We start from the raw sequence: 26,928 nt of genomic DNA, 5'->3' as shown, positions 1-26,928 counted from the left end.
TTCTCCCACCACACCCAGCATGTCTCATAGTCTTCATGACCTCAAAAAACAAAAACAAGAAAGATGGGGTTTGCTTATTATCCCAGTGAAAGCTGAAGAATTAGTAGAAACCTCACTTTCAGGGTCTCAGGTCTTCTAAGAGAAAAACAAAATGCAAGTATTCATGAGGTCTAGTGTCCTTACTGCTACATGTACCAGCACTCAGAATCGAGTACGGAACCTCAGGCTGTGTCCACAAAGATCATGGTTGTGGAGAGCAAAAAACCCTCCAGTTTCTACCTGACTCAGAAGTGAAACTCTCATTTTTCAAGCCCTTGCAGATCTCTCTCTATGCATACACCTCTAAGAGAGTCTATTTTTGTTTTGTGCAGGGGTTTTGTTTCAGTTGTCGCTGCTGGTTTTTATTATTATTATTCTGATCTGGGATCTCACCATTATGGTTGGCCTGAAACTCACTATGTAGACCAGACTGGCCTCAAAATCAGAGGTGCACCTGCCTTTTTGCCTCCAGAATGCTAGAATCACAGACATGACCCACCATGCCTGACTGTTTTTCTTTTTGTGGTTTTGTCTGAGACTGGATCTTGCTTAATAGCACTGGTTGGCCTGGGATTCCCTGTGTAAACTAGGCTGAACCTGAACTTGTATCAATCCTCCTGCTTCAGTCTTCTTTGAACGGGATTATCCAGTCCAGCACCTTTCTATTTTTGAGGTAAATATTTAAGCTCCTAGTTTGTTTAGTTAAAATCCTATTTAGTTAAAATCTCTATGGAAATGTCTCTCATGGCATATTGAGGAAGATAGGAAATGTCCATTAGTCTTCAGGAGCCGACCGGGACAGGGACTATGTCTCTTGCTCCCTGGCAGGACCTCAATGACTCTGAAATTGGTGGGATCCAGTGCAAAGTGAAAACATGGCATTCCCTTCGGAAATTGTAAAGGATTTCAATACCACAAGTTCAGATCCCAGGCAAATACACAAACTAAAGTCCTGGGGGCAGTCCTGTTCGTTGTTCAGATGTTGCGTGAGTCCACTCAGAAAACCTCAGGCAGGCTCTAGGCCAAGGCAAGAAAAATTCAGAGAGATGGGAAGAGATGGCTCAGTAAGTAGTTAAGAGTATTGGCTGACATTCCAGAGGACCTTAGTTCAATTCCTAGCACCCTTGTGGAGGCTAACAACCAGCTACAACTTCAGTTCCAGGAGATCCAACATCTTCTGGCCTCAGCCTCAGCTCACATGTGGTGCACAGACACACATGCACGCTGCCTCCTCCCACCCCCAACACATTCTTAAAAAAATAAAAATAAAAAGACAGCCCCGGTGGAGTAATGGGGAGTTCCCGGGTCTCCCTTCTGCTAACTATGGGCTTAAAGAGCTGGCGACAAGAGATACTATTCACCAACAGGAAAGAGACTACTGGGTAATTTCATATATTTTGGTGTTACCTTTAAACTCCATTTCTGCCTTCAATACAAAAGTTTCTCAGCTGGGTCCCATGTACCTTTTGTTTTCTGTGTACAAATTACAATTTTTAAAAATGCCCGCTCTGGGTGGGCATGGTGGTGTACAACAAGAATCCCATCACCTGGAATGCTGAGGCAAAAGGATCAAGAGTTCAAAGGCAACCTCGGCTACAAAACAAGTTCGAAGCCACTCTGAAAAACAGGCTAGAAAAACACTTGCGGTCTGTCGACAAAAAAGATTGCAAGATTCTCGTGAAACTGTACCTCCTCTGCCACTCAGGACACTGGCAAAGTCCACCCCCTCTTTGCCGGGTTTCTATCAGAGTTGAGAGGTTGAGGCCAGCGCTGGCCACCTGCACCGCCCCCACACGGCACCCTGCAGTGTTCCTCCGAGCCCGAACTCTCGGGCTGCAGTTTAACTCCGCCCCATCTCCGCCCCCCGCCACCTCCCCACTTGATTTTTAATCCAAAGGTTTGGGAGGAGGGAGGGGACAAAACGGGAGCCAGATGTGTTCTCGTCCTCGGCTCCCGCCTCCCTCCCTCTAGGGCTTCCTAAAACCCGGAGCCCCGGAGACAAGGATTCGGAGCCAGACAAACGCCTGGCTCCCGAACCACGTTCCACGGCTCCTCCCGGACTGGAAGCTAAGCGGGAGGGGGGAGTAAGAGCGGAGCACTCTCAGGAGGCGGGACAAAGTGGTGTGTGTGTGTGTTTTCGTCTCTCTCGCTCTCTCCCTTTTCGCTCGTTCGCTCTCTCTTTTTCTTTTTTCTTTTTTTTTTTTTTTGGGTCGCAAGTAGGAAGCTTTTTGCACTCCACCACCTCTGGCCGCTGGGAAGACGTCATCGCTTCCGCCCTACTTCCTCCTCCTGTTGGCGGCGCTGAGAATCCAATATGGAGTAAATCGGTGGAGTCGCGAGATGGGGTTCGGACGGGGCGCCCTGCACCGCCTCCCAGGCGCACCTCCCCCGGCCGCCAAGCGCTACCCGGAACCCTGATTGGCCCGGTCCCCGGGGGCGACCCCGGCCCGGCCCCACCGCAGCCGGCCGCCCGCCCGCCGCCCCGAGCGTGCTTGTTTTTCTGCTGCTCTCCCCCTCCGGGTCCCCTTCCCAAATCTCGCCCCTGCGCCCGTTCGGAGCCCGGGGGCCGCGCCCGGCCGGCCGGGGGCGTCCGCTGCCCGGTGCACCCCTTCCCAGACCTCGCCCTGCGCTCGGGGAGCCCCGTTTCCCCGCCTGCCTCGGCGCCCCCTTCATCTCTAGCTCCCCCCCTCCACCACCAAATCAGGAGATGTCGGAGATGTGAAGAAGGGGGGCGAGCGCACAGGAAGATGAAGGGAGCCAGGCTGCCCGCCGCGGGACAGGCGTCTAGGTGAACAGGAAAATGACCGAAGAAACACACCCGGACGAGTAAGTTCGCCGCGGGTGGGACACGGGTGCCCGGCGGGGCGGCGTGGGGGCCGCCGCCAAGGACGCAGGCGGGGGGCTCGTCGGGGGAACTTGGCGTGGGGTGCTGCTGGCTGTCGGGGCTGTGCGTAAGGCTCTCCAGCCTGGCTGGGGGAGGCTGCAGGAACCGCCTAGGGTCTGCGAGTCTGGGTCGCAGCCGGGGCCAAGGGCGCGCGAATGACCTCGGGGCGGTCTCCCGCACTGCGCGAGCGGAAGCTCTGACGCCCTCCACGCGGGGCATCCCGGGGTCGATGGGTATGTGTGCATGGTGACTTTGTGACTCCCGACTCGGCTGCCTGCCCTCCAGTCCTCTCCCGAGCCCTCTGGGGCCCGGCTCCGCCATTTCGTTTTTCTTGAATCGCTCTCATTTGCATACCACATTTTCATTCATAAAAACACCAAGGAGTTGGGGGAGGGCCGGCCCGGCTCGGCTCGGCACAGGGTCCGTGCGCCTGGGTCCGCGCAGCAGCCGGAGCGCGGGAGCAGCCCGCGGAGTCCCGGTGCGCGTGAGTGTGTGCACGCGCGTGTGGGCCGGTACACGCGCCCCGCGGTGTCGGGGCAGCTCTGGGGGCGGATCCGAAGCGTGTGCAGCGAGGGCGGGAGAGAGCGTGCGGGGAAGCGCGCTCCAGGCGTGGATGTGAGGGAGAGCGCGTGCCCGTGCGTGTGCCCGGCCCGCGGGCCCGAGGGGAACAAAGCTCTCGGTGCTTAGTCGGAGGTGCTCCCGGGCCGCCCCTCCAGGAGACCCGGGGCTGTCACTGTCTCCGGGCTAAGTGGCAGCTGCCTCCCGCCTTAGTCGCGTGTTGGGTTGGGTCCCCGCTCTTGGGTCCGAGGCGTTTCCCTCGCGGGGCTCTGGGGGCGGGGCCGTCTAGGGTCCGAGCGGTCCCGGCTCTGCGACCGCTGTTCAGCGACGGTGCTCGCCACCAGCCACTTTTTTTCTTTTTTTTTTTGTGAATAAGACGTTCTCCTTTATTGTCACATGATATCCCTCCTCCCCTGCACATTCATAAATCCTAAGCCTGCCTCGGCTCCTTTCATTCAGTGCTGCCATTAGCCAAGGTAGTAGCGGCGCCTGCTTGGACTCCAGAGCGGGTCAGCAGCCTCGCGGACGCAGAGAGGGAGGGAGACCTGGGGCGGTGGAGTGGGGGTGGTTGGAGACGAGCTTCCAAACCTCAGGCCTTTTGCTTTTTTGTGTCGTCCCACCCCCACACCCCCGTGGACACTAGAGTGCAAAGAAGGGAAGTGACGGGGCTGGGCGACCGGGAGGCTTAAAGGGCTCCTGTAGCAGGCGGCAGAACGCTGTGTTCCACTGTAAGAAATCCCACTTTTTTTTTTTCTTTGTTTTCGGTGCTGGAGTTTGCACCCAGGGCCTGACACACCCAGACTAGCAAGCCCACTGTTTGTTTTTAAGTGGCCCTTTATCCTTTGGCGTCCATTGTCAGGCTGGGTGGAAGGAAGCTGATGCTCTGGAAAGGGAATTTCCTTCCGTGTGTCCCCAGGGAGCTGTGACTGCAGTAACCCTAATCTGCCAAGACACCTGTCCCAGGAGGGGTCCTCACCTGCTCTGCAAGCCCCGCAGCCTGTGTTGGTCTATTTTAGACATTTTTACCTTGCCTTCCTATACCTGTCATTGAAATCACAAAGTGGAAGAAAGTTGGGAGTTTTAATGTTGAAATATGGAGGGAACGGAGTATCTGCTAGGCCTTCCTCTTTTGGAACTTGGCCAATAGACGATCCTATCTTTCTGGGCCCTGTTTGTGCTTGCGCGGAGGAGCAGTGAGGACAGTGTACCTGTGCTGTCGGGGGTTCTTGGAGACCTTTGCCCGCTGTGCCCTGGGTTCCTTGGTTCCTCCCACTGGGAGTGCAGGTCTGGCTTGTGGCATCTAGCAGCAGGCCAGCTTTGCATCCTTCCCCATTTGCTAGCCTCCGCGAAAGGATTTCAGGTGGGGACCAGCATTAAGTGAATCCCTTTTCATCCAGTCCTGGGGAGAGATGGGGTTTACCACTGTCAGAAGTCTTGTTGAAATTGGTGGCTCACACCTGTTATCCCAGCAACTGGAGGCTGAAGCAGGAGTTTGAGACCAGCCAGCTTGGGCTGAGAGTAAGACCCTGACTCAAAAAAAAAAAAAAAATATTCTATTGAGACTGTAGATATTACAGGTGGGCTCTAGTTCTAGAGGACGAGAAGGCCTAGAATCTTTACCACTGTTGAAAAGACTTTCTGGATGTTATGGTCTCTGAGATAGGGCTTCACTATGAGTCTCCTGGCTGGCTTGGGACTTTCCGTGAGGAGGATCTCTAACTTAGAGAGATCCTCCTGTCTCAGCTTCCTGAGTACTGGCTCTGGAGTTACTTAGTATGACTGCCATGGCAATGAACTATGTGGAACTCACTGTGGTACTGTCTCTGTTTTTTATTTGGGGAAACTGAGGAGAATTTAAGTAGTTTGCCCAGGACCACCCATTTAGTGACTGAAGAAATGGAGAGTCACTCAACAGCCTGGTCCGGGAAGAGCGCTGTGTTCCCAGCTGGTATCTGCAGGGTGATGGCCAGCCTTAGTCAACCTGGCCGCGTGCAGGCCAGGCGGGCGCTTCACCACAGCCGTAGCCCTGTCTCCTGGCCATGTTCACCACGTTTCTGTCAGTCATTCTGTTGGTTCCTAATTATTCTAAATCGGTGACAATCTGCCGTTGCCATGGTTTTTCTTCTTTGAAAACTGCTGTGAAGTCTGAGGAGCACATCAGGTTAAAGTGAAGTGAAAGGAACCTGGGGCTGGGAGCGCTCTAATTCTCCTCAGCATTGGTGATGGAGGCCCAGAGTATTATGACTGGAGTGCATGAAACCCAGTGCAGGCAATGGTGAGCCATGCACATTTTTTTGTCTTTTTAAAAGTTTATTTCTGGTGTGTATGTACAGTGTGTATGGTGTATGTGTCTGTGTATACACGCACGTGCCATGTTGCTGCTGTGGAGGTCAGAGGGCAACTTTGTGGAGTTCTTTCTCTCCTTTCACCTTCATGTGGGTCCTGGGGATCAAACTTGGGTCATCCGGTTTGGTCATCCGTTTGTGCGGCAACACTTTACCTGATGAGCCATCCCCTGGCCCCACAGGGCCCCGAGACAGGGTGTCAGGAGCTCAGGCTAGCCTCAGACTCATTGTGCAGCCAGGCTAGCTCTGAATGCCTCCCTGATCCCCCCGTGTCTACCTTCTAAATGCTGGGGTTACAGTTATTTGATACCACACCCGACAAAAGACGTTTTTATTTCTGTACCGTTTGTTTGGGTGTGCATCTGTGCACATGAGTGTAGTGCCTGTGAAGTGTAAAAGAGAGCGCTGGATCCCCTAGATTTAGGGTTATAGGCAGTTGTGAGCCGCCCAATCTGAATGCTGAGATTCACACTCCAGTCCTCCGGAAGAGCAGCGAATACTGTTTCTTTCCTTTTTTTTCTCCTTCTTTTGAGACAGGGTTTCTCTGTGTGGCCTTGGCTGTCCTGAACTCTGTAGCGCAGCCTGGCCTCAAACTCACAGAGACCCGCCTGCCTCTGCCTCCGAGTGCTGGGATTGGAGGTGTGGACACCACGCCCGGCCTGCAGCAAACGCCCTTCATCACTGAGCCGGCTCTCCAGATGCTTTTGTTTTGCTTTGTTTTTTCTTTCTATTTTTCAGAAACTCTTAAATTTTGGAACAGTGTCTTACTGCATTACCCTGACTGGCCTTGAACTCACTCTGTAGTCCAGGCTGTCTTGAATTTAAAAATCCTGTTTTAGTCCCCCGAGTATCGGAGATTGTGTACAGGTTTGGATCACTTAGCCGACTGTCTTAGCATTCGTTTGTCTGTCGTCTGTCTGTCTGTTTGAGACAGGGTCTCACTACGCAGCCCCAGCTTACCTGAGACTTACCTACATATATTGGGCTACCCTTAAGTCTGCAGTGATCCCCCTGCCTCTGCCTCCTGGGGCTGGGAGTACCGGTTCCATTCTGTGTAAGCAGGTTCTTTTTATGTTTTGAGCAGCTTTTGCTGTGTGGTACTGGCTGGCGTAGAGCTCACAGGTTTGGAACCCTGAGCCAGGGAAATCTTTACGAATAGAACTCTTGACGTTGAAAATATGAGTTGTCCGTGTGAAATTAGAATCTTGGTCTGGTCATTAGAAAATGCTACCTTTTTTGTGGCTGCAACAAGTCTCACGTTCCTGCCGCCTGAACCAGTAAAACCTCTCAGGAACGCTGCAGGAAGACCTGCCACGACTACTGTGCCCCAACAGCGTGCTTGCTCTTGCTGCCTTTGTGAGTGTGTTTTTGTGTTACTTGTTTGAAATACGGTGTAACCCAGGCTAACCGTGAATTTACCGTGTAGCTGAGGATGGCCTTGAACTCATGAGTGTTGGATTGGGATGAATTCCGAGTTCACCGTTTCCCTTCATTCTGGGATTCTGTTTTGCTTTGCGTCTGTAGGTGAGTGTGACTCGTCCTTCCAGCTAGCCCTGAGCTATCCTTTTGGGAGGTTTTCCTCGACTTCCCCACCCCACTTCTCCTGGCTGTGTCTTTTTCCTCGTGATCTGCCAGGCAGTTTATACCACATAGCTGGGCTGCTTCCTAGCTAGATTCTGCGTCAGACCACGGGCTCTTTGGATTCAGGGTTACTGCTTAGTAATTCCACTGCTTAGCTTTCTACTGTTGGCCCAGTGCCATCGAGGACGTTGTACTTGCGTAATAAATGTGTACCAAAGAGAGCAATATGATAGAATTATTTCAGATGCTGTTTTGGGCCTGGGGAGATTGCTCAATAGATAAAAGTATGCAAGGACCTGAATTGGAATCCCCAGAACCCGTATAAGCTGGACACGGTAGTGCACATTGGGAATCTCAGTGCTCCTGTTGGCAAATAGGAGGCCTAGACAGGAATCCCCAGAAGAAGTCTGTGGGTCATGTAGCCTGGCATACATAGCATCAAACAAAAGAGACCCCAGGGGCTGGAGAGGTGGCTCAGCCAGAGTTTATTGTTGTTTTGATTGGTTGATTTTTAGAGGTGGCGGTTAGTAGGTCTCACTGTGTTACCCAGGCTGGCATTAAACTCTGAACTCTGGCAATCCTCCTGCCTCTACATTCCCAAGGAGCCTGGACTGCAGCATTGTGTCACTGGGCTGGCGCGTTTTCCAGCTTCGAAGTAAATCTCCTGCGTAGTAGGATGGGGTCTGTGTTTCTGCCCCTGCAGGGAAGTCTGTAGAAATCACAATATTAACAATTTGCAGTAGCTGCAGGATTCTGGTGGAGTCTTCTCACTTGACGTTGGAGACAGCTGTGCTGATGAACTCCAATACTGGCGTAGGTCCGACATGACTGGCTGAAGAACACAAACACACTCGACAGCAGAGTGAACACAAACACACACTCGACAGCAGAGCCTCAGAAGCGGAGGAGAGCTAAGGGAGGCAGAGCAGGAAGTGTGGATACGTGTGGTTGTTTGTTTTGGCTCGTTTTCTCTGAAGGAAATTAGACTGACTTTAAGGCCTTAAAGATAATACATTGGTGATTTGGGGGTGCGTTCTAGCGCTTCTGCCCTCGTTTTCTGGGATGCACACAGTGCCCTGTGTGGCAGAGTGTGTATGTTTTTAATTTATTCTTTCAAATTTCATACGTTCATACACATGATGTGCTTTGTTCATTAACACACACACATACACACACACACACACACACACACACACCTGCATGCGCGCGGGAGGGGGCTGCCATCCTCTCATCCTTTTTCCTGTTGAGTCTCTCCTCTCCCCCCTCCCCTCCCCCTCCCCCTCCCTCTCCTCCTACTTGCTGTTCGTTCTGTTCCTATGGACTAATGTAGTAATTATAACTGTGGCACTTGGTTAGCTTAGGATATTTCTAAACCTGTCTCTGAGCAACTCACTATGCTCTGAGGGAACCCTTACAGTTTGTCATGGAACTGCATTTGGAACTATGTAGAGGTGGTGTGTGTGTGTGTGTGTGTGTGTGTGTGTGTGTGTGTGTGTGTGTCCTGCATTTCATTAAGGTTTGCATGGGCGTGTGGGGACAAGGTGTGTTTTCTGCATGCTTGCCCTGAGTAGGCACATACTTAAATGACCTGACAGGATCCCGGGTCATGGAAAGAAAACAGGCTAGGATTAATAAAATACTTGATACTGACTGGATAAAGAGCCCGCTCAACTAAAGGGCAACTGTTTCATGACATGTCAGTTCCCTTTCTTAGCTGATCTTTATTAACAGCACATTCACGTGGCCTTTCATATGCACACTTTACATATGTACACAGCGTATCTGACTGAAACAGTCTTCTTTCTTTGTGCTTGGTGGATAGAGGTAGAGAAGTAAGTTTGATTTTTATCTTAGTGTTTAGTACTTTTGTTTTGTATTTTGATAGAGGGTCTCACTTTATAGCCAAAGCTAGCCTGGAACTCACTATATAGACCAGGCTGGCCTCAAAAATTCATAGAGATCTACCTCTTAACTGCTGAGTGCCGGGGTTAAAGGTGTGTGCCACCACACTTGGCTGTATTAAGTATTTTTGATTGAAGATATTAGAAAAGACATGTTTCTCTCTCTCTCTCTCTTTGTTTTTTGAGACAGGGTTACTCTGTGTAGTTTTGGTGCCTGTCCTGGAACTCTCTCTGTAGACCAGGCTGGCCTCGAACTCACAGAGATCTGCCTGCCTCTGCCTCCCGAGTGCTGGAATTAAAGGCGTGCGTCACCACCAGCTGGCCCCTTATTTTTCTTTTTTTTTTAAGACTGGTTCTTGCTCTGTATGTAGCCCAGACTAGCCTAGAACTCGGTGTAACCCAGAAAAACTTCAAAGTCACATCCTCTTGTCTCAACTTGCCATGTAGTAGAATTACAGACATGAGCTGCCACCTCTAATTACCTAATTACAGACATGCCACCTCTAGCTTGAGAGCACTTCCTTTCAGGACCACCAAGAGGAAGGGGGCCGTGATGGTAGTGGACTGAGTACGGCTCTGGACAGATCCTGCCTCTGTCCGCTTTCTGACTCAGGAGCTCTGGATTGCATACAGAAAGAAGTTCATTGTGTCGAGCTGGTCTAGACCAGGCTCTCACTAAGTAGGAAGTGTGGTAGCCTGGGCAAAGCTTTTTTAGCAGACACCTAATGTCGGGAATTCACTGGACTCCTTCACATCTGCTGTGGCTTCTTGTGTGACAAGATGTCTTGTCTTTTCATAATTCACAGTGTCAAGTATTCACTGCTTATTCTCACTTGAAAGTGGAGTAATTGCTCAGTGTTCCTCGGAGCTCATGAAAGGAAAGCTAGGGCCTAAACGCTAGGTCCCGACTGTTTCTTTGCCTCTCTGATGTCCTGGTAGAATGCTCTAGAATAAAACAATTCTTTTCTGTAGTATCAGTAATGGTGGCCAGCTGCCAGTCTCTTTGTTTCGTTTTGAGACAGGGTCATGGTATGTACCTGACTGGCCTGGTCTCTGACCTGTGGTAATCCTCCTGCATCGGCCTTCTCAGTTGCGGGATTAGAGGCATGCACCAGACTGCTTATGGAGTTTCTGGTTTTCAGAGCTTTTCTGCTTTCTTACACTCAGATTTCTCCTTCCTTTATAACCCTTGGCAGTCATCTGTGTGGTCTGAAAATCTTACTGCCAACAGCTTTCTGTGGTTCTGAAACATCAGTGAGTGGGCTTGAAGGGGTCGGGTCAGGCTCAGGGTTCTCCTAGGAGAGCGTTGGCTTGTGTTTTGTCTGCTTGAGTGCCATATTGGTATTTCATGTTATATTTCCAACCCAGGAAACAAATATAGTGCCGGGCCAGTTTAACGTAGCCGACATTCCAACAGTTTGGTTCGTATTGCAGCCCTTTTGAAGCTATACATGTAAACAGTCTTAATATAGTTACCCATTGCTTAAAGATTAAGTCAAGCCTGGTTTTTTCCTCAAGCACCAGGTTTCAGAGTAGGGATCTCCTGTTTGTTTACCCGTTTTGAGGCCTTGCTGTGCTTTCTTAGATGTTTTTCGTCCTCCAGGAAGTTAGGGAGCACTAGAGAGCAGGTGTTGACATTGTGTGCGGTAGATGTAGATTCTCATGCCTGTTCTTGGGCCCTAATTGCGACACCATGTATGAATTACTGTACTGCATGAAATGAGCAGCTCCGGGTGCCGCCGGAGGGACGGAGGGACCGGCTTAGCTCCTGCCTGTCACTGGATACAGAGCACCTAACTAACACCTACGGCTAATCCACCCGCTTGTTAGAGCTGTGACTCAGGCAGTCCCTGCCCTTGGGGGACTGACGTTCTAGGGTGTTAGACACTTTCTTGTGCCTTAAGGGTATGAGGCCAGACTTGTCTTCACCGGTGACTGATGGTTACGTGGTTTTTCCCTTTCTTGCCTGCTAACCTGTGGTTGGGCTTCCCTGATTGTGTCGCCGACACTCCAGACTGAGCGTGTTTTAGGATCGACGTCGTCGTCAGGCGTGCCTAGCAGGCAGGCTCTTTGAGTTGTTCTTAAGGCGTGTGGCGGTTGTCTTGTACATAAGTGCCTGTGGGTGGACGATGTCTGACCCTCCAGCCTCTCCGTGCTGTAGGTGAGGGAGAGATTTTGAAAAGTTAGCATTAGGAGAATATGTGGCTGGCGTGTGCAGAGCCCTCTAGTCTTCATCTCTACACCACACACACAAAGTAATAATGCTGATAAATTAAATTTTTTTTATCTTGTTTCATCACAGCAGGATTTATGCTGTTTCGTTTTGTTTTAAATAAAGTCTCATTTTGTAGCCTAGGCTGGCCTCACACTCCCGGGAATCATCCTGCCTTAGTGTCCTCAGTGCTGGGACTACAAGTGTGACCCACCAGACCTAGGGGGACGTTAGTTGTTTTTTTATTATTATTATTATTATTATTATTATCATCGACACATGGTTTCTCTGTGTGGCCCTGGCCACCCTAGAACTTGCTCTGTAGATTAGGCTGGGCTCCAATTCAGAGATCCCCTGCCTCTGCCTCCCCAGTGCTGGGATTAAAGGCGTGCGCCACCACTGCCCGGCTGCACTCAGTCTTGTAAGTGTTGTAGTGTGAGGTGACGTCTCTTCGCCAGTCCTTCCTTCCTTTCTCGTTGTGGATTGAACCTAGGTCCTCGTGTAGGTCCGCTGGACACAGGCTCTGCCGGTGAGCTGTCCTCAGCCCCTAAGGTGGCTTCCTCTGCCTGCAGTATGAGCGGTGTAAGACTTAGAACAAGCTGCTGTACCCGATGCAAAGTGTGTCTGAACAAAATGGCTGACAGTGCACACACTTCCCCTGGACCTGGACTTGGATTAGGAACTCTCAAAAATGCCCCTAGGACTGGGCTCGTATAGGGATGGCGGGATCCTGACTCTGTGGGGCCTGAGATGATGTGTGTTTTCAGAAAGATTTAAAAGTTTTTATTTTATGTGTATGATTTAAGATATATGATGAAACGTAGTTGGTATTAGTAATTCATTTGTCGAGACTGTCTGGACAAGGTGGTACTTATACCCTGGGACGTAATACCAAGGACATCTTTCCCCATCCCTGGCAGGATGGTTTCCTGTTTGACTTTAGAATGAGTTGAGGAAACCTTTGTATTTTCTTCTGGCATTAAAAAGAAAAGAAAAGAAAAGAAAGAAACCTGGTGTGATGGTCCATGCCCTTAATCCCAGCATTCAGGGAGCAGAGGCAGGCAGCTCTCTGAGTTCAGGACAACCAGGGCTACACAGAGAAACCCAGTCTCAAAAAAAATAGCAACCAAACAAACAAAAAAAAACCCAAAAAATTCTTTTTGAATGCCAGGAACCTCAAGAAATGCACCCCTTAGGTATGCGAAGTCCTCCAACTGTTCAGTGCCTAACAGGCAGCTGGCACTCTGCACCGTCCAGAGAAATCAGTCATGTACGGAAAGCCTGCTGGCCCTGGGAGGCAGGCACGCTCAGCCCTAGAAGAAATCACAGGAAATAATTAAACAGAGAAGGTCAGAGAAAGAGGAAGTGGTTGTGTTGTTTCTGATGCGAAGAGCATTGTTCCTGGGGATCAAGATGATGATGTTTAAATCCCCTGCCATGTGACTGCTTGGGGCTTTGATTGTATTTAAATTGTGGCCCTTTTAGTTTATTCTTTCAAGACAGCAATCTTGCTAGGAAATGAATTGCTTTTAGGTCTTATCAGGAATCCCTGTGTGCCTAAGCAGAAATCTTAAGTGAGAGTTGCTTATAGCCAAGCATTTAAATGGGATGACTGTCAAGACTATTAGAGGTTAATTTTAGGTGTCTGCAGTTCTCCTTAATTCTCCTGATTAAACACTTTAACATAATAGTTTCCTTAATTGGAATAATGATGGAATATTAGCATGCGTATTAAACCATTTACCTAAATCTGAATAGGGTTAAAATGTAAATTATCCATCACTTGTCAGTTCTTACTCTTTGGAGATAATTCCTGGTGAGCAATGCAAAGAGACTGGAGTATGAGTTGGAATAGGGAGGGCTGTACTTGGGCCTGGCTGCTGGGGAGCTAAGAATAGAGCAGAAGGCTAAAATAAGTGAGAAATTCTTTGTCTCCCCCAAAAGAAGTACTAAAAATATGCAAGCCTGCGGTTCTTCTGCAGGGAGGTTGGGACCCTGTGGTTTATCAGTCTGCCATATTTTTCTTTGAGAGGATTGTGAGTAAGGCCTAAGGTCCATTCCCAGGAAGTCTCTTTTAAGACTTTTTTTTTAAAGATTGTGTATTTTTTTTAAAACTGTGTATATATGTTTGTGGGTATGTGCATGTGAGTGCAGGTTCCTGAGGAGGCCAGAAGGGGGTGCTATCCCCTGGAGCTGGAGTTGTGAGCAACTTAGCTTGGGTGCTGGGAAATGATCTTGGGTCCTAACAGCTATCTCTCCAGTTGGTGTGGGTCTTTTTAATTGTTTTTGGTTTTGTGTGTGCCTATCTGTGGACATGTGTGCACCACAGTGTGGGTCCGGTAGTCAGAGGACAACTTTTGGGAGTTGATTTCTTGTTTGACCCGTGTGGGTCCCAGGGATCCAACTGAGGTCATGAGACTGGGGAGCAGGCAACTTTACCTAGTAGCCAACTGACCAGCCCTGATCTGCAAGTCTTGAATTGACTGACTACCCAGTAGTTCACAAGTAACTGGTATCCCTTATGTCATCTAAATGTGGCTTATGAACTGAGTCTGCAGTATTACCTACATACATATATGTGTATGTGGTTTTTCTCAATGCACATAGCAGTATTCATTCTATAATAAAATACAGCTTCCATAGATACTACTGAAGTGATAGTGGATGTTTGTCTTATTTTTCTCAATTCAAGGGTCATTAGGAAATACAACTGTACTCTCTGGGGAGGTCCTTGAGTTTCTTCATTCATGTAGTTAGAAAGTTAGGGGTCAGCTTCCAGATCTGAGATGGATTATGTGATGCTCTGAAGGAGAGCAGTGGTCAAACTTGGGTGGAGAATGTGGTGTTGACCATGAGCCATGGCCATGGTGTTAACCATGAGTCAGTACTTTTTTTCCTACAGACAAGGCATAAAGTTAGATCTCCTTTGTAATTGGACATTTTCTGTCCCAACTGCCTGGTCCCAAATAATCACTCTGAGGCTTAATAGTAATAACAAATGCTCGGCCAATAGCTCAGGCTTGTTACTAACTAGCCCTTACCTTTTAAGTTAACCCATATTCCTTATTTGTGCTCTACCACGTGGCAGTATTAGCATGGCAGTTTCATCTCCTGTTTCTGCGTATGGCTGGTGGCTCTTCTGCCCTTCCTCATCCCATCATTCTCAGTTTCACTTTCGTGCCTAACTTTATCCTGTTCAGCTATTGGCCAGTCAGCTCGTTTGTTAAACCAATCATAGCGGCATATATTCACACAGTGTAAAGGAATATTCCACATCACTTTTTTTTTTTTTTTTTTTTTTTTTTTTTTTTTGAGACAGGGTCTCTCTGTAGCTTTGGAGCCTGTCCTGGAACTCACTCTGTAGACCAGGTGGCCTCCACAGCACTTCTTAAAGCAGGAGGAATTAGGAGTGAATCCCGCATCGCCGAGCTCCGCCCGTCATGCTTGCAGGCATTGAACAGAATGCCTTTTCTGTGTAGTCCTCTCTATGGCAGAGAGGCTGCCCCAACGCTAAATGCCTTAATGGATTCTAAATAGCAAAGAAGACAGGTTGCCGTATGTACTGAGTTCTGGGGTTCGGGACACTTAGATTCTTTTTGCCACTAACATGCTGTGTGACCTTAGGCGTGATAGTGTGTGTCCTTAGACAATAAAATAGCATTGCAGGACTCTTCTAGAGGCAGGTGTTATAACGAGATCCTATTGCTTTTAAAAAAACAAAAACTAGGACTGGAGAGATAGCTTTGGGTTAAGAATGCATCACTGTTATTGCAGAGGACCCAGGTTCAGTTCCCAGCACCCACATATTTAACCTCTGTCTGTAACTATAGTTCCAGGGGATCTTATTCCTTCTTCTGGCCTCCTGGGGCTCCTGCAAGCATTTATTATAAATCACGTAAACTCATGCAGGGACACACACAAATAAATAAATCTTTAAAAAGATAGAAACCTTTTGGTTGGGAATATAACTCAGTGATAGAGCACTTGCCTAGCATGCACAAAGCCCTGGGTTTGATCCCTTGTTCATAATAAACAAAAGTGTGTAAAGCCAAGCATGGGGGTATAGGAGGCAGAGGCAGGAGGATTATGAGTTTGAGGCTAGCCTGATCTACATAGCGAGTTCTAGGACATCCAGAGCTATGTAATAGTGAGACCCTGTCTCAAAAACAACAGCAACAAAAATAAATAGTAAATAAATAAAAATAAGCCCCATGCCCATGCAAATACCATAATCTCAGCACTCAGGAGGCAGAGGCAGGTGCATCTCTGTGAGTCTGAGGCCAGCCTGGTCTACAGAGAGAGTTCTAGACCAGCCAAAGCTACATGATGAGACTTTGTTTTAAAAGTTGAAAAATGAAAGCAGAAAACCCCAATAAACTTTGGCTCTACTATTTTTTCTCTTAAATAGAAAAGACAAAGAAAAATAAACTAATTTTTTTTTTTTTTATGATCAGACCAGCTGGGCAGAGTTGGTATTCTGTGAGTTGGTCTTGAGTTGAGTGTTGGCAGATTCCTACAAGGGTGCTAGTGCATTTGTAGGAGAGGAAGACCAGACAGGCTGGGGAGGGCCAGCTCTCGCCCATAGGCTCCCACCACAAGCAAGACACCCCATCTGCAAGTTCATGCCTGGTGAGGCTAGAGAAAAGCAGTGGTGTCTTTCAGAGACTAAGTTTGGAGGTTGCTGAGTGCTGGGCCCACCGCGTCGGTATTTGGACTTTTGTTCTTGAAGCAGGAAGGAGCTGTTTAAGACTTCCGAACAAGCAGATAAGTTGGAAATGTAAAACTAGTTGGAGGGCGTGGACTACGCTGGAGTCAAGGAGGCCACTTGTCTGACGTGGCTGATAGGACTGTTCTGTTTGGCTTTAGCTGAGCACTGAGGGTGTGATGGAGAAACCTACGTTCACCAGAGGCCGTGGGCGTGTTTGTCGGCAAGTACTCAGGGCAGGTTCACAACGGTAAAGCAACCTGCTTTGACGGTCAGGCATCCTCCTTAGAACCCCTGGGAGGGCTTCTGGTCTGTTAGATCTCATATTGCTGCCTCATCTCAACCCACTCGCTGTTAGAAAAGGCAGGTGCATCAATCACCCTTTCTCTGCCACTCACCACAGCATCTTTCGAGCTGGAGAAGATGCTGGGGAATGATGAGCTTGGGTCCCTTCTTTGACGCATAAATTGTAGACTAGCAAGGCAGCTTCAGGTTATTCAGCTGTGATGTCGTTTGAGCTATGTAAGGGAGCTATCATCTGGTCTTGGTTGCATCCCATTTGGGGTTTTTTATATTAAACATTTGAGACTTTCATTAGCTCTGAGTTGTCAAAAGCCTCAGGAGACAGGAAGAAGGTGGAGACAGCATCCGTTCAGATCCATGTGGCCCACGGAGATGTTGAACCATCAACACAAACAGATTGCTAGCCTCGGTCACATGCTGTGCAAGGGTGAGACAGATGAGCTTCCAAATGCTGTTCCTGTGTGTGTCGCCCGTGGCTTGGCAGGAGGGTACAGGAAGTTTGGGAGCGGAGGCAAGCGGCCTCCAGATGGCCGTCCTGGGAGAGAGGAGCCAAGCCCTCAAGCAGTTGAAATGCATAAAAAGTTCCCAGGATTTTGCATCTGGGCTACGGAAGGAAAGTTTCTGTGGCTACCTATGGTTTTCTCTTGCTTCCAAGCTCAGACTCTCTACGCTGCTGTGTGCTTTTGATGTTTCCTGCCAAGGCTGGGTGGCCACACACAGCAGGAAGGAATATCTGATACGCTGGTCTCGGGGGTGGAGGGCAGTGGATGCCAGGCTGGGATGGGTGGTAGTTTAGGTACATTGTTGTGCCAACCGCACGCTGTTACAGCAAAGAGAAGGAGGGAAGCGTGGCCTCCCGGAGGAACGTCATTTTTCCTTGTTGTTTTTTTAAACACCCCTGGTTAACCTAAAAGTCACAGCACTTCTTCTGCCTAAGCTTCCTGGGTGCGAGGATTACAGCTCTGTGACACCGTGCCTTGCCAGCCAACTTGCCTGGATCCTTCCTTTTCCTCTCTGCCTTTTCTCTCCCCTCCCCCACTCCTGACTCCACCTCCCATCTTGTAAGAATGTTGTGTTTACACGTGTGCCATTTTACCCAGTGTTTGCCTGCCTCCCAGGGGTGGAACTCAGGCCGGCAGCTTGTGTGGCAGGTGGCCTGTTGAGAGAGACATCTCCCCGGTCCCGATGATCTTTGAGTAGGACAGTGTCAACCACAGCTTGATCGGAGCTCCAGAAATGCTTCTGTTCCAAGAAATGGAACTTGAGCTAGTCACGGTTGGCTTACATCTATCTATAATCCCGGCATTCAGAAGGAGACCTACTTCCTCTAAAGGAGGATCAGGAGTTCAAGGCCAGACTCAGCCATGGCATGGGCTCCATGAGAGGTCTCACGAGAGGGTGGAAGGTGGACTCCTGAGTTCACTTGTGCTCTTCCGAGCCCAGACTCCTGTCTCTCTCCCTGTTCACTGGTTTCTAGCTCTCAGTCCATCCTTTCCTAGTACCCGTTCCCCTCTTCTGCCTGCCCTCTCCACCTTTACCTCTGTTCTCCCTTCAGAGAAGTTTGAGGAAGATGAACTTTGAAATTGGCCAGAAATGCCCAGGTCGAGCATCTTGTAATTAAGGGCCCCCAAATTTGCCAAGCCTGTAAAAAAATAATCATGACAAGGTCGTCTTGACGGGGGCTTGGGCCTCCGAGGAAGAGCCCAGACAGCCTTACAGCAGGGCTCTGGTGCTTCCGTTTCTCTGCCCCCTCTTTCTCCCTTCTCCCTTCTCTCTCTCCTGTTTTTTGAGATGAGAGTTTCTGTGTGTGTAGCCCAAGCTAACCTTATACTCACTGTGTGGTCCACAGCGAGTATACGCTCAGTCCTATGACTTCTGTTTCTGGGTCCTGGGATTACAGGTAGTGTGTGCTGCAATATGCTTGTGTGTGTGTGTGGAGGGGTGTATGTAGGGCCTCGTGTAGTCCAGGCTAGCCTCAGACATGCTGTGTAGCCGAGGCTATCCTTGAATTTCTGAGCTTCCTGACCCCACCTCCCCCATACGCACCACCGTGCCCAGTTCTGTGTGGTGCTGGATGGAGCCCAAGGTTTTTTTTTTTTTTTGTTTGTTTGTTTTTCGAACCAGGGTTTCTCTGTGTAGGTTTGCGCTTTCTGATCATTGTAGCAGCTGCTCGAATCACAGAGATCGCTGTCTGCTTCCGAGTGCTGGATTAAAGTGTGCGCACACGCGCAAGGAGCCCCAGGTTTTATGCTTGCTGAGGAACACTTTACCTATTAAGCTGCACCCCCAGCCCTAACCTGCATTTTTTATGTGGCCCAAAGGTGGTTCCTCTGCTTGCAAGCCAGTTTGGGATCCACTTCCTAAACTGAAGTTACATCCCCATGTTCATTTTCTTAAATGTCTCATCACGGAGCATGCCACAATCTTAAAGGCCACCTTTGTGCCACACTCCAGCCACTCAGTGCTCTTAACAGTTCTGGAGTGTGTGTTTACACAGACTGCATTTTATGAAGTCCATAAAGACATATTTACCCACCAAGTCACCGGCCGCTCCAAAGGTCACCTTCCCTAGGGTTGTATGAAAGGTCCTTAACTCCAAGCCAATTAGCACTAAGATGGATGCCAGTTAAGGCCAACGTTCCACCCTCCACGCCTGTCCTCGGCTGGAACTTGCTTTTCCGAGCTCCTTCACGCCAGGTACTTCTCATAACCCATGCACTGCTGGCCCATTATAACACACAGGCAGAAGTGCCCTTTGCCGCGTCATCCCGTGGGAGTGACGCTGTGAAGCCAGGCCGCGTGGGACATGTTCCCTAACTCGACCTCCACTGTGTGCGGCAGAAGCATCCTTAGTGGTAGGGAGGAAGAGGAGGAGAGCCAGGCTGCCTCCTTTCAAAGCTTCCCCTCAGTCCTCAAAGGATTACTGTGGGCTTCAGTGAAAGAGTGCCTGGTACATGGGAAATGAGCCGTTAAGAGAGGCAGCAGTAGATGGGAAGAACAGGAGAGCTGAAAACTAGCCATGAGATTGACTGGTGGGCTGTCCACAGCGCAGTCCTTATCAGTAGTCGATCTTAGGTCCGGCTAGCGGCCCCTCCCGGATCCAGATGGCAGCCGTGCATCTTACACTGAGAACCCTACCCAGAGACAGTGGCTACCTATAAACTTCCCATTTTCACAGACCTGTGCTTTGGCTGTTTATTGTGGCTGGAGACAGGATCTCATGTTGCCCTCTGTCTCTGAACTTGGCCGAGGATGACCTTGAAGTGCTGGGATGGCAGGTATGAGTCACACACCTGGCTCCATATTGGCTCTTTCCGATGTTCGACATACACTTGCTTCAGCCTCTGAAGCGTTGGGATTACAGGTGTGAGCCACCACATCTGGCATGTCTGCTAAAGATTTATGACTGCACCGAGTGTCGAGGAAACTCCAGGAAAGAGACGGGACAAGAGAACTTACGAGAGTCTGACCTGATCAGAACATTGGGTGTCCATTATCACCTTCCTTATATGCTGGACATGGGGTCTCACCGACCGTGGAGCTTGTGGCCAGCGAGCCCCGGCCATCGTCCTGCCTTCTGCTCCTCACAGGTGCACACGTGGCCGTGCCAGCGTGGGTGCTGGGGACGGGCGCTCCGGTTAAGCGCTCTCGCTCGCCCTCTGAGAGATCTCCCCAGCCCCTTAGGGTCATTTTGACTTTCTCTTCTCCGCCCCCTGTTGTCCTCTGTTTCCACATAGTTTCCCTCCATTGCTGTCTGTCCTGGAACGTGGAAGTGCCCACAGCACCCTCGTCTCTCGTGGCGGGAGACTCTCCGGGAGCTCAGGGCAGCATTGTCCTCAAAGCCAAACTCTGGGAAGGTTATCGGTTTGCCCTCCTGTGCTCTTTTCACACAAGGCACAGCAGAGACGAGGAGTGTCCCGTGGTGTCCCCCCCCTCCCCCCGTGTGTTACTCATCCAGTGAGAATGGATACAGTTGATTGGGTTCTTGTTGTTTTATGTCAAGCTCTCATTAGGTAGCCCTTGCTGGCTGGCCTGGAACTCAGAGAGAGCTGCTTAACTTCTGCCCCCGAGTGCTGGGATTCAAGGCATGCCCCATCACCCCTGGCCTAGTTAGGGCTGTTTACAGAGGTCCCAGCGACTTATCAGAGGCAACCATCACTCAAGAAAATGTCTCTCCCTTCCCCAGCAAATGTCTGCAGATCCCAGGAAGGGGTGGGGCTTTGCGATAACCCCTTTCCCCCTTTCAGACAGGGTCTTACGCTGTGGCTCTGGCTGGCCCTGACATTGAAGCTGTCTGCCTACATCCGTCTGAAGGTACAAGTGCGAGCCCCCGCACTTCGTGATGTTTGGTCTTTGATTCAAACAACTAGAGACCAAAATGTAGGTCTGCAAAGCTGGTAGATGGGTGGATGGGTGGATGGGTGGATGGGATGTGTTTGCTGTGGGCTGACTCAGCCTGGCTTCGTATCTGCTGTGCCTCCTGCCCACCCCACACGGAGGGGAAGAGCATGCCATGTGGCATGTCACAGAGGGGAAGCGCATGTCATGCAACACATCTTTCGCCTGCACCTCTCAAATCTGGCTGTGTGTCGATGGGCGGGAGCTTCATCCTGCCACACATCTAGAAGATACGGACAATTTCAGTGGCTTGAGAAGCGTCTTGTTGCGCGTCTGCTGTTTATCTTATCCTTGAACTCAGTCACCAGCGTTAAGCACACCCCACCCCACATGAACACTCACACAACCGCCTCCAGTTCCTGGTTAAGAAGTTACCGTGAGCCAGGTGTGGTGGCACGAACCATTGCCATCTAGGCAGGAGAGAGTTCCAAGGTCAGCCCGAGGCTACACAAGACTCTGCTCAAAACAAGAACAACCATGGCAAGTTATGGACCCAAGAGTGAAGGAACTAAATGTCCCATTTGAGAAAGGCGTTAGATTTTTCTACTGCCTCGTGTAGCATCAAGCCATGGGACCAGAAGCTGGGGTGGCCTTGCCCAACTCCCAAGCCTTCTGGTCTGGGGCATCCTGCCTCTAAGGAAGTGGTACTTCCCTTCCCTTTATCAGGCCCTTCGGGTGGAGCAGGTTAGCTCCCAGCAACGGGGGAAGGAAAGCTTGGTATGAACTGTGACCTGTCCCTATGGGCTGCAGAGTGGGGTGTCCTGCCAACCGGAAGGAAAGTGACCTACGTGATGTTACCTGTCACCAGCTCCTCCCCTACCTCTCCTCAGACGTAAAATGTCGGGAGTGCGATGGGATACTGTCTCTGCCTTTCTCAGTCTTGGAGATAAAACTTTGGTGCTTCAGCAAGGCCTGGGGCAAGCGGGTGGGTCACAGCTAGCACAGTCAAGCTGTTGGTTGCAGGGGTAGATGGGGCAGGTGGTGTTGCTTGCTTGCTTTTCTAAGATGTACTGGTTTTTATTTTATGTGTGTGCTTGCTCTGCTTGCATGTATGTTTGTATAACGTGTGGCCTGGTGCCTCAGGAGCCAGAAGAGGGCATTGGATCCCCTGGAACTGGATATAAGAGAGGTTGTAAGCCACCATCTGGGTGCTGGGAATTGAACCTGGGTCCTCTGCAAGGAAACTGAAGTCCTATTAACCAACTCCGAGCTGTCTCTCGAGCCCTGATTTCTTTTCCTTTTCCTTTCCTTCTTTAACGTTTCACTCCATTGCTCCTGACTGCCTCGAGGGGTGGTTTTTAAGGGCTGGAAGATTGCAGTTTCATGGGTGGAGGGTTGAGGTGGGGAGTATTAGCATTCCTGTTTTGAGCTAGATGTGGTAGCACACCCTGCCATTCCAGCGAGGAACCTGAGGCTGGAGGCTCACTGCGAGCTCCAGAACGGCCTGAGGCTAGATAGCAAGGTTTTTATCTCAAAAGAAAGGAAGAGAGGGAGGGAAGGAAGAAAAGGAAAAGAAAGCATCATTGTTGGCATTTTCTATTCAGGAAAGGGTGTAGGATTTTCATACGAAATTGGGCCCATGGGGGCCGGGGTTCAGATTTTGGACATCTGTGAAACTGTTAACTTCGAAGACCTGGCAGGATTTGCTTTGCTAACCTCTGGGTAGCACTGGCAGCTAGAAGGACACTCCCCCCATTAAATGCGGGCTGTAGTGCCATTACAAAATTTGGGTTTTCGGCTGGGCGGCGGCGGTGGCGGTGGTGCACGTCTTTAATCCCGACACTTGGGAGGCAGAGGTGGGGAGAACTCTGGGTTCCAGGACAGCCAGGGCTATACAGATAGGCCCTGTTTCAAAAAGCAAAAACAAAAAAGGGTGCGTGTATGGGTGCGCACACAGGCCACAGTGCAAATGTGGAGGTCCCAAGATAACCTGAGGGAATCCGTTCCGTCCTTCCGCTGTGAGGGTCCTGAGGATCAAATCCAGGTTGTCGCACTTGGCACAGCTGGTACCTTTACTTGCTGAGCCAACGCATGGCCCCATAGCGCCATTTTAAGGTTTAAAAAACCTTTTCATTTTTACTTTTGCATGTGTGTGTCTGTGGGTTAGCTTGTGCGTATGTCCCTGCAGAGACCCAAAGAGGGAGCTGGACCTGGAGGTAGAGGCAGTTATGAGCCTTTAGCTGTGGGAATTGAACTAAGAGCAGGCGGCAAGCACTCCTGACTGCTCACCCATCTCTCCAGCTCCCACAGAACAGTTTTAAAAATGAGGACATTGAGGTCTGGGGATCTAAACTCAGGTCACATGGTTGGAGAGTCTGCCTGGCCCGTTTTCCTCTTGGGCCCCTTGAGGAAGGAAGGTATGTGTGCTGCCCACTGCTGGAGGTCAGCTTGAAGGGGCTTCTGAATTACCAAGAGTGTGTGACACAGAGGGACAGTCATTTAGCAGAAGCCCCGGTCTTCTCAGCCTGGAGTGCTCCGGGTGGGAGGTGGAGGGTGGATCAGCCCGAGGGCTTGTGGAGGAACTCAGATGTAGCTGCTTAAATTAGTTCAAAGTGAGAAATGTAATTACTATGCTTGCTCAAACCGAATGTCTGAACATTGTTATACAATGAGGTGTAATCACAGAAAAGGATTTCGAGGCTGCTGCACTCCCACGAAATAGCCTTTGTGTTCCCGGAGCCCTGTGCCGCTGATTAATCTGGGGGTGGGGTGGGGGGTGTTGGATCCCGTTAAGTTCAGGTGTGTGTACCGGACTTAATTGGGGGAGTTTTCGTCGTGCTCACTTGGACACTCACTCACAGTTACTTTGCATCTGTAGCAAGTGTCTGGAGGGGGAAGTGGAAGCAGGGTTCAGCATTTTAGCTAAGAATACTTGGGTCAGAGTAAAGATCCAGAGGGAATGCAAGAGGGCGCCTCACCACTGACCCCGTTAACTGCTGTTTGAAGGACATTGTTATAACTCCGTGGAAATCAACTTCCTCCATCAGTGTGCCTTTGTGCCGACTTTCTCTCCATCAAGCTGGGAAATAGCGTGAGAGGGCAGGCAGTTTGCCGAGTCCACCGTTTGTTAGTCACGTGACTCGGGCCAGTTAGGAGAACCACGAGCTTTAGTTTTCTCTTCTGAAAAGTGGGCTGATGTGTTTGTTACGGTGTATCGCTTGGCACACAAGGGTATTAGAAAGCTGTCTAGCATGATCACATTCACAGAGACAGGTAATGGGGAAGAGTGAGGAATGGGCAGTGTGGTGGGCAGCGGGTGTCGAGAGCGAAGCGAGGCTGGTCCACGTTTGGGCCGCCGTGACCTGTTGGAGAGGGGCATTTGGCAGAAGGGAAGATGTGTTTATGCTGCGGCAAGTGGTGCCGACAGGCAGAGCTGGGCTGTTCTTGGTAAGAACTGGGCATGCATCTTATTTTGAGATAAAACCATCCTGTGCCTCTGTCCCACGCTGGCCTCAAAACCCGAGATCCTCCTGCCGCCTCGGCTTCGTGGTCCACACCTACAGCCTGTACAATTACGTGCAGGGTGGCTTCTTCCTGGCCTGTGCCCCCAGGTTCAGGATCTGTGTGCTCCAGCTACCAGAGACCCCCATGGAGGGCCAAGTATCTGCCTCTTGAGTCATTGCTGTGCTGTGTTGTGTGTCTAGGTCTCAAGAAATGCCTGATGGGTGAATGGTGGATGAATGAGGTATAATAGGAATAAACATCAAAGTTAAATTATACATGTTCCTTGAGAAAACTCAAGAAACTCATTATAAAGAGTTAAGACATTTAAAAAACAATGCAGTTTGGTTGTAGACAAATACTGTAAACTTGTCTATATCTGGTTGCCATGCATTTCATTAAAGTTTTATTTTAATCCTGTACATGTTAGTGTGGGGTGTGTGCACAAGAGTGCAGGTACCAGTGGAGTCCAGAAGAGGGCGCTGGATCTCCTGGAGCTGGAGTTCTGGGATAGTTGTGATTTGCTGAGAACCAAGCTCAGGTCCTCTGCAAAAGCAGTACTTGCTCTTAACTGCTGAGCCATCTCTCCAGCCCCAATAATAAATTTAATACATTTAGCTTTGTGAGGGTATTTGACTACAGATTTTAACTTAACATGGCCAGCTTGCCCATACAGTTCTTAAGGGTTCTCTGTGTATTTTCTTTCTGAACTCACTTGGTAGCCAGGCTGCTCGAACTCACAGAGATCGCCTGCTCTGTCCGAGTGCTGGATTAAGCGTGCCCCCCCCCCGCCCATACAGTTCTTAAAAACGGTTAAAAGTTGTGTTTTACATGTGCTAAAGTTCTGGGTTGGATCCCCAGGTCAGAAATCAAACAAATATCAAAGGAAACACTATTGGCATGAGCATTTCCTGGTTATTGGCTCGTGTGTGTGTGTGTGTGTGTGTGTGTGTGTGTGTGTGTTGTGGTATGTGTGTGTGTGCGCTCACGCTAGGAAGCCACCCCAGGGAGGGCCTTGGAGCAGCTTCTGGAATGCAATGTCCTATGTCACATGGCAACCCATCTACTCAGTACAGTGGTACCCATCAGTGACAGCAGGTGATCGATCTGATGTCTAGGCCTCCCTCGGCCGCGCTTATCACAGGGGTATTGCCACTTCCTCTTCAGCATAGCTGGGTGGCAGGTCAAGGTTCTGCTCCTAATAAATTCTTGGTCTCTGCTCTCACTGATGTCCTGGAGTCTTGTTTCAGGATTTCACACTTGAATTTGTTTTCAGTGTCTTGAGGGTTTTCTTGGTACTCTCAAGAAGTCCAGCGTACCTAATCCTTCCTGAAAATAGTTGTCTACTGAGGAGGGTTGCCCGGTTTGCCTGTGGTTACTGTGGTGCCGCCATGCTTTTCTGCAGTGGCTCCTAGAGCTTGGGTGTTTCCTGTCCCCATGGACTCAGGGCAGTCTGAAGCTCTCTTTGCCTCTGGGAGTTTGCGTTTTGGCTTTTGGATGTGAGTCCATGTCACTAGGTTGAGCATCACACAAAGGACATTGTACCGAAGTTCTTGCCGTGAGAGAAGCTGAGTGTGGGAAGATCCGTGTCTGCTGCTCAGTGTGCTCAGCAGCTCTCATTGTTGTCCAGCCCACCTCTCCTCGCGCCCTTTTTGTTACAGTGCTGAGGATCGAACCCCTTGCTTCCTGATGCTGGGCAAGTGCCCCACCACTGAGCTACATTCCCAGCTTTCCCTGCTGTCCACTGGGTCAAGTTCTGTAGCCCAGGCTAGACTCAAGCTTGGAATCTTCCTGCTGCCTCCACCTCTGGAGTGCTGGGGTTACTGGAGTTGTGTGTCACTCTGTGTCGATTTTTTTTGTTTTTTTGGGGGGGCTGGGCTGGTGGCAGGATCTCACTAAACTGCCTTGAACTTGGGAATCGTCCTGTCTCGGCCTCAAGTGTGTGCCACTGTGCCCAGCTAACCCCTGTGGTTCCACAGTAAAGCACAGCTTCTGTGGTGCAGCAGAATGAAAGCACTCTTGTGTGTTTGCGTGCCTGTTGGGTTTTACTAATTTCTGATTTCTGTGGATACAGATGTTTTGTGGAATTTCATTTATCTAATTTACACAGCAATATAGATGTGAACTTAACTCTAGTTAATGTCAAGACACTGCAGTTTTGTCGTGAAACCTGATGGTTATTACTGTCTTTTTTTATTACTTCGACTCTGTAGGGACTGTAAGAACACTCCACCCCAGGACTTGACCTGTCCCTTCCGCCCCAGTCTGTATAGGCTGGCCTGGGTGGCACCTAGGCCACCAACGTCACTGACTATGCCAGTGACCTTCAGGCTGATTTCTCCAGTTTGTCCTTCCCCAGGTCTCAAGGTGTCTGTCGGTGACTCCACGTGGTCATGTAAGAAGCACTCGAACTTAACTGTTCGAAAGAGATGTTCCATCTAACTTCACAGCCCTGGCAGATTGCACAGCCATTCTCCACTGTAGGTGGAGTTTGCTCCAATTTTTAAAAGGTCTTTTAAAACCTGGGACCAGATATTGGGGTAAATGCTGAAAGATCAGAG

At 49.8% G+C, this 26,928-nt stretch overlaps 1 protein-coding gene across 1 annotated transcript in view; it reads left to right on the top strand.

Annotated features, from left to right (window-relative positions):
• The first annotated feature begins 2,783 nt into the window (after positions 1-2,783).
• Positions 2,784-26,928, top strand: part of Spred2 (sprouty related EVH1 domain containing 2) — a 103,210-nt gene continuing 79,065 nt past the window's right edge. Inside the window, exon 1 of the mRNA XM_028884540.2 lies at positions 2,784-2,865. Coding sequence (XP_028740373.1) covers positions 2,840-2,865 — 26 coding nt within the window. The 5' untranslated portion in view covers positions 2,784-2,839. The remainder of the gene's footprint in view (positions 2,866-26,928) is intronic.

Source organism: Peromyscus leucopus, chromosome 10 (genome assembly GCF_004664715.2).
Source record: "Peromyscus leucopus breed LL Stock chromosome 10, UCI_PerLeu_2.1, whole genome shotgun sequence".
NCBI lineage: Eukaryota > Metazoa > Chordata > Mammalia > Rodentia > Cricetidae > Peromyscus > Peromyscus leucopus.
Note: the sequence above shows the minus strand (reverse complement) of the source record. Positions and strands in the feature narration are given on the sequence as shown.